Source organism: Pezoporus wallicus, unplaced genomic scaffold, assembly GCF_028554395.1.
Source record: "Pezoporus wallicus isolate ANWC-B61680 ecotype Strahan unplaced genomic scaffold, APGP_CSIRO_Pwel_v1 contig_13850, whole genome shotgun sequence".
Taxonomy (NCBI): Eukaryota; Metazoa; Chordata; class Aves; order Psittaciformes; family Psittacidae; genus Pezoporus; species Pezoporus wallicus.
Genome location: NW_026635243.1, coordinates 1,202,609 through 1,207,025, shown reverse-complemented (window position 1 = coordinate 1,207,025; position 4,417 = coordinate 1,202,609). Strand labels below are relative to the sequence as shown.

The 4,417-nt window shown below is 62.2% G+C and overlaps 1 protein-coding gene across 1 annotated transcript; it reads right to left on the bottom strand.

Annotated features, from left to right (window-relative positions):
• Positions 1-388: 388 nt before the first annotated feature.
• CRYBA4 (crystallin beta A4) lies at positions 389-2,505 on the bottom strand. The gene is made up of 6 exons (XM_057413363.1): positions 2,376-2,505; positions 1,644-1,689; positions 1,401-1,519; positions 1,048-1,189; positions 808-950; positions 389-581 (listed from the first exon to the last, which is right to left on the bottom strand). The coding sequence occupies exons 1-6, from the start codon at positions 2,417-2,419 to the stop codon at positions 434-436; spliced, it is 642 nt and encodes a 213-aa protein (XP_057269346.1). The 5' UTR covers positions 2,420-2,505; the 3' UTR covers positions 389-433.
• Between the last annotated feature and the right edge of the window lie 1,912 nt (positions 2,506-4,417).

Genomic DNA, 4,417 nt, shown 5'->3' with positions numbered 1-4,417 from the left:
GCTGGTGTGAGTGCAGGGGTGTGCATGGGTGCACCAGGATGGGTTCTGCAGGGCCCCTGAGGATGTGTGGGTACAGCAGCCAGGCTGACCACTGTGTGGGATCAAGCAGGGCCAAGATTGGGCCATTGCACCTCACTGCATCTCCAGATGTGAGCTGGGCAGGGGCTTCTCCTGCCTGCAGTGGGACATGTGGATGCCTGCGCTGGCTGCAGGGGGAGAAAAGGATGGTTGTCCCCCCAACCCCAGAACACAGTCCCTGCAGGGCCCCTGCTCTGTTCTCAGGCACAGCATCACCCCCAGCCACACGCTCCCTGCACCCCTTCCCCAGTGCCAGCGCCTTGGACAACTGAGTCTTTATTGAGCTTTGCCCCTGCTGCCCCATGGTGGACACAGTGCCCAGGGTGTGCGGTTGGTGTCACGGTGGCTCCGGTGGTCACTGCTGGACCCTGCGGATGGACTGGACCTGTCCTGTCTGTGCATGGGAGCCCCACTCCCGCACACGCTTGTACTCGCCGGCGTGGCTGTCGCTCTCCAGCAGGTACTGGAAGCCACGGTACCCCGGGAACTGCGAGCAGACCCACCTGCGGCAGGCAGAGAGCGGCGGTCAGTGTGGGCATGAGGCACCGGAGCATCCTCAGCTCCAGTGTGTGCCACAGAACCCCAGCCTGGTTTGTGTTGAAAGGGACCTTAAAGCTCATCCAGTTCCACCCCCTGCCACGGGCAGGGACACCTTCCACTAGAGCAGCTTGCTCCAAGCCCTGTCCAACACCTTGTTCACTGCCAGGGTGCAAGCCGCTGGGTACTCACGCGCCGGAGCGGACAAAGAAGGAGCCCACGGCGCTGCCATCCCAGCCCAGGGCGGGCAGCGAGGGGCAGTCATCGCTCAGCTCCCCCCGCTTGCCCTGGAAGTTCTCCTCCTCAAAGAGCATGAGCCTGCTGCGCCCGCGGTCCTGGCACAGAGAGGGGCACGGTGTTGGTGCGTGACCCCGGCCGGTGATGGGCTCCAGGACCAGCCCGGCAGTGGGGAGCCGGGACGGGGGCACTCACGGCGCAGGCGATGGGGCGGAAGGAGCACATCCTCTCCACGTGGTAGGCATTGCTGCCGCTCCACGCCTCCCAGCACGGGTACTCGCCGCGCTCCAGCACGAACTGCTGCCCCTGGAAGCCACAGTGCTCGAAGCCGGCCCATCTGTGGGGCAGGAGAGAGGTGAGATCCCCACAGCACCTACCACCCCGCTCACACCCACCACCCCGCTCATACCCAGAGCACCCCGCAGGGATGTGGTCATTGCCTGGAGGAGACAGCCCCATGGCTTGGGGGGCAAAAGACCCTGGAGACCTCCTTCCTCCAACCCCTCTCCACCAGACCACGGGGTCTGTCCCACCCAGTCCCCACTCACGCCCCGCTCTCGATCTTGCAGGAGCGGACGGTGCTGAAGCCGTGCTCCGCGGTGCTGTAGCAGTCGGTGGTGAACTCGTGCTTCTTGCCCTGGAAGAAATCCTCATCCCACACCACGATCTGGGGAGGACGGTGGCAGTCAGGGGGCTCCGTGGGGCAGAGGCCCCAGGCAGACGCTGCAGCCCCGTGCACAGGGGTTCCTGGGGCTCAGGAGGTGTCACCAGTCCTGCTGATGCTCCCATACCTTCCATAGTCCAGAGGAGCTCCTGCTGTGGTGGGTCATGGTGGCTCTGCCAGGGGAATGGGACCATTAAAGCCTGCCCAGACCCTGCATGCTCCATCACTGCAGCAGTGTGAGCATGCTGCCCGAGCCCAGGGACACTCCTGCTTCTCGGGATGGGACAGGGCAGACTCCTGCTCCCTGCTCCCAGGGATCTGTCCAGGCTGACCCCTGTGTAGTAAATTCTGGTGATCCAGCAGAGCCAGGAGCACTGCAGAGGTTGCTGCATGTCCATGCTGAGCAGCAGCACCCTGCCATGGCCAGCGATGTCCCCTGGTCCCCCACCACCATTCCCAGCGCAGCCATGTGTGAAAGCAGAGCAGTACCACAGCCCAGCCCCAGCTGTTTCCCATCTCCTTGTTTCCCATCCTGGCCACAGGACCCAGCCCCGGGTCCCAGATCCTCCCCTGTCCATGTGGGGCCCCCAGGCTCCTGTGCTTACCTGTTTGATGCGCTGGTGCCCGGGGGCTGACATGTCCAGCAGCCTCGCTGGGTTTTTATAGCCTGCAGCTAGATCAGAGCCCAGGGGAGCATTATGGAAACCCCTAACTCAGCACATGGCAGGAGGAGGGACCGGGCAGAACAAAGGCGATGCTGCAGCGATGCTGATGAGCTGGGACACCAGAGCTCCTGCTGCCCTGACCCCATGGACCACGGGCTCTGCCCATGCCCTGTCTGGGAGGGAGGTTTCCTCACCTGCATTGCTGGGAAGCAGGAGGAAAGCTGCATCTCCAGCTCATCTGCTATGGCAGAGCAGCTCTCTGTGAAAGCAGGGCCAGCTCTTCTGCAGGTTGAGCACAGCAACCATAGAGCATCATAGTCAGTGCGGGCATGGCGTGCAGGAGAGCAAGGGGCAGGCAAAGGCATTGGGGGGGCTGCAATGCAGATCAGGACTTGGGAAGTGCTGCAGCCTCCTCCTGCCTCTGCACAGGGACCTGGGAAAATCCTGCCTCAGCCACATTTTGGGTACCTAAATACCTTCAAGCTTTGCTCCTGGTGACCGCCCTCAAATCATGCCGGGGTCATGCAGGGCTCCAGGGGCCGGCACCCTGCAGAGGCACCCACAAGCAGGGCAGCAATGGGGCAGCAGTGAAAGGAGACTGCTGGGCCCGGTGGCAATTCCCGTGTTCCCAGGTAGGGCTGTGTTTTGGGACAGTGTTTGCCAGGGATCTGCGGGGTGGTTGAACTGGAGCATCCTCCTTCCAGCCCCGGTAGCCCCGGCACTGCAGGCTCACATGCAACCGCCTGCAGTGGGGGGTGTCCCCAACATCTGCACCCCCAGCAAATGCGTGTTAGGCACAGGCTGATTGCTGTGGCCCCAGCTGAACCCAGCTTGGTCATCAGTGCAGAGACTGCAGCTCACTGCAGTGTGTTCCAGCGCCAGGATGTGGTTGTGGGGAGCCTGGGCTGTGGCTGGTGTCCCTGTGGTGCTGCCCAGCGCCGGGCAGGTGATGCCGCAGCAGGAGTCTGCATGCAGTGATGCAGCAGCAGGAGGTGTGCACAAAGTAATGCAGCAGCAGGAGGTGTGCATGCAGTGCTGCAGGAGGTGTACACGCAGTGATGCAGCAGCAGGAGGTGTGCACGCAGTGATGCAGCAGCAGGAGGTGTGCATGCAGCAGGACTCACCAGGGCAGAACAAACTCCTTGTGCTGGGCAGGAGCCTGTGCCAGTGCCTGTGGGGCTGAGCTGTGTCAGCTCCAGCCATGCAGTGAGGCTGGGGCAGCTTGTCCCTGGGTTTGAGCTGCACCTCCTCTCTGTTCCTCTGTGCCAGGGTGGGACAGGGCAGCGAGGGAACGATGCAGGATGGGATGGTGCAAAGGCTTTCCAAAGCCCAGGGCAGGGATGCTCAGCGGGGAAGGTAGAAGGGATCAGTGAAAGCTTTTGGTCCAGGATCCTGGAGAATGGCTCAGGGGGTGCAGTGGGATCCTGGTGGTTGGCACTTGAGGGGAGTGAAAGATGATGGCAAAACTGAGGGCTCGGAGCTTTCTGGATACACAGACCTGGGTATTTTGCTGCTGCCAGTGGTGAAGAGGCAGCCTGAGTGCTGGTGCTGAGGGAGGCTGCGGGTATTGGAACGGACCGGGAGGAAACAAGCATGTGGGTATTTACCCAATGCACAGGATCACAGCAGCAAACAGGGAGAGCAGCGGCTGGAGGCTCACTGGGAGCTGGGGCAAGGTCCCCCCGAGGAGTTCCCTGCTGTGGGGTGCAGGAGATGTGCTCCTGCAGGGACAGTGCTCAGTGTGTCCCCAGCCAGACACCCCATGGCCCTTCTGCCACTGTGACAGCATCAAGGCACCGACACCTGCCCGGGGTTTGGTACCACACAGTTCAGTGATGGCAGAACTGGGGATGGGAGAGAATGAAATGGGCTAAACCCAGCCAACATCCACGTCAGGGAGCATCCTCCACAGAGAACACCGCTTTGAGGGATGGGGATGGTTTGGAAAGTGTCAGCTTCAATTACACATCATTTGGGAAAAAACCCAAACCAACTCTCGAAGCGTCTCAAAGCACTTCAGTTGCGTCCTGGCATCTCCAGGGCAGCGCATCGGCCGTCTGTGGGTACGGGGCGATGTTCAGAGTGAGACATCCAGCATTGGGAGGGGAGAGACAGGCAGAGTGTGGCTGTCAGAGCGGGCACCACACAGGCACGGGGCTGATGCACCCTCCCGGCTGCAGCAGCACCAGAGCTGCGTGCCCATGTGTGTGCAGCGGGCAGGGAGGGCGGCGTGCCG

What these genes read in the sequence shown, in the direction of transcription:
- CRYBA4 (XM_057413363.1), bottom strand. Translation starts at nt 2,419, where the DNA reads ATGAGCTGGAGATGCAGCTTTCCTCCTGCTTCCCAGCAATGCAG. An exon ending in TGCAAGATCGAGAGCGGGGC is followed by an intron (nt 1,190 to 1,400) that starts GTGAGTGGGGAC and finishes CCTGCCCCACAG; the next exon opens with ATGGGCCGGCTTCGAGCACT. An exon ending in TCCGCCCCATCGCCTGCGCC is followed by an intron (nt 951 to 1,047) that starts GTGAGTGCCCCC and finishes TCTCTGTGCCAG; the next exon opens with GACCGCGGGCGCAGCAGGCT.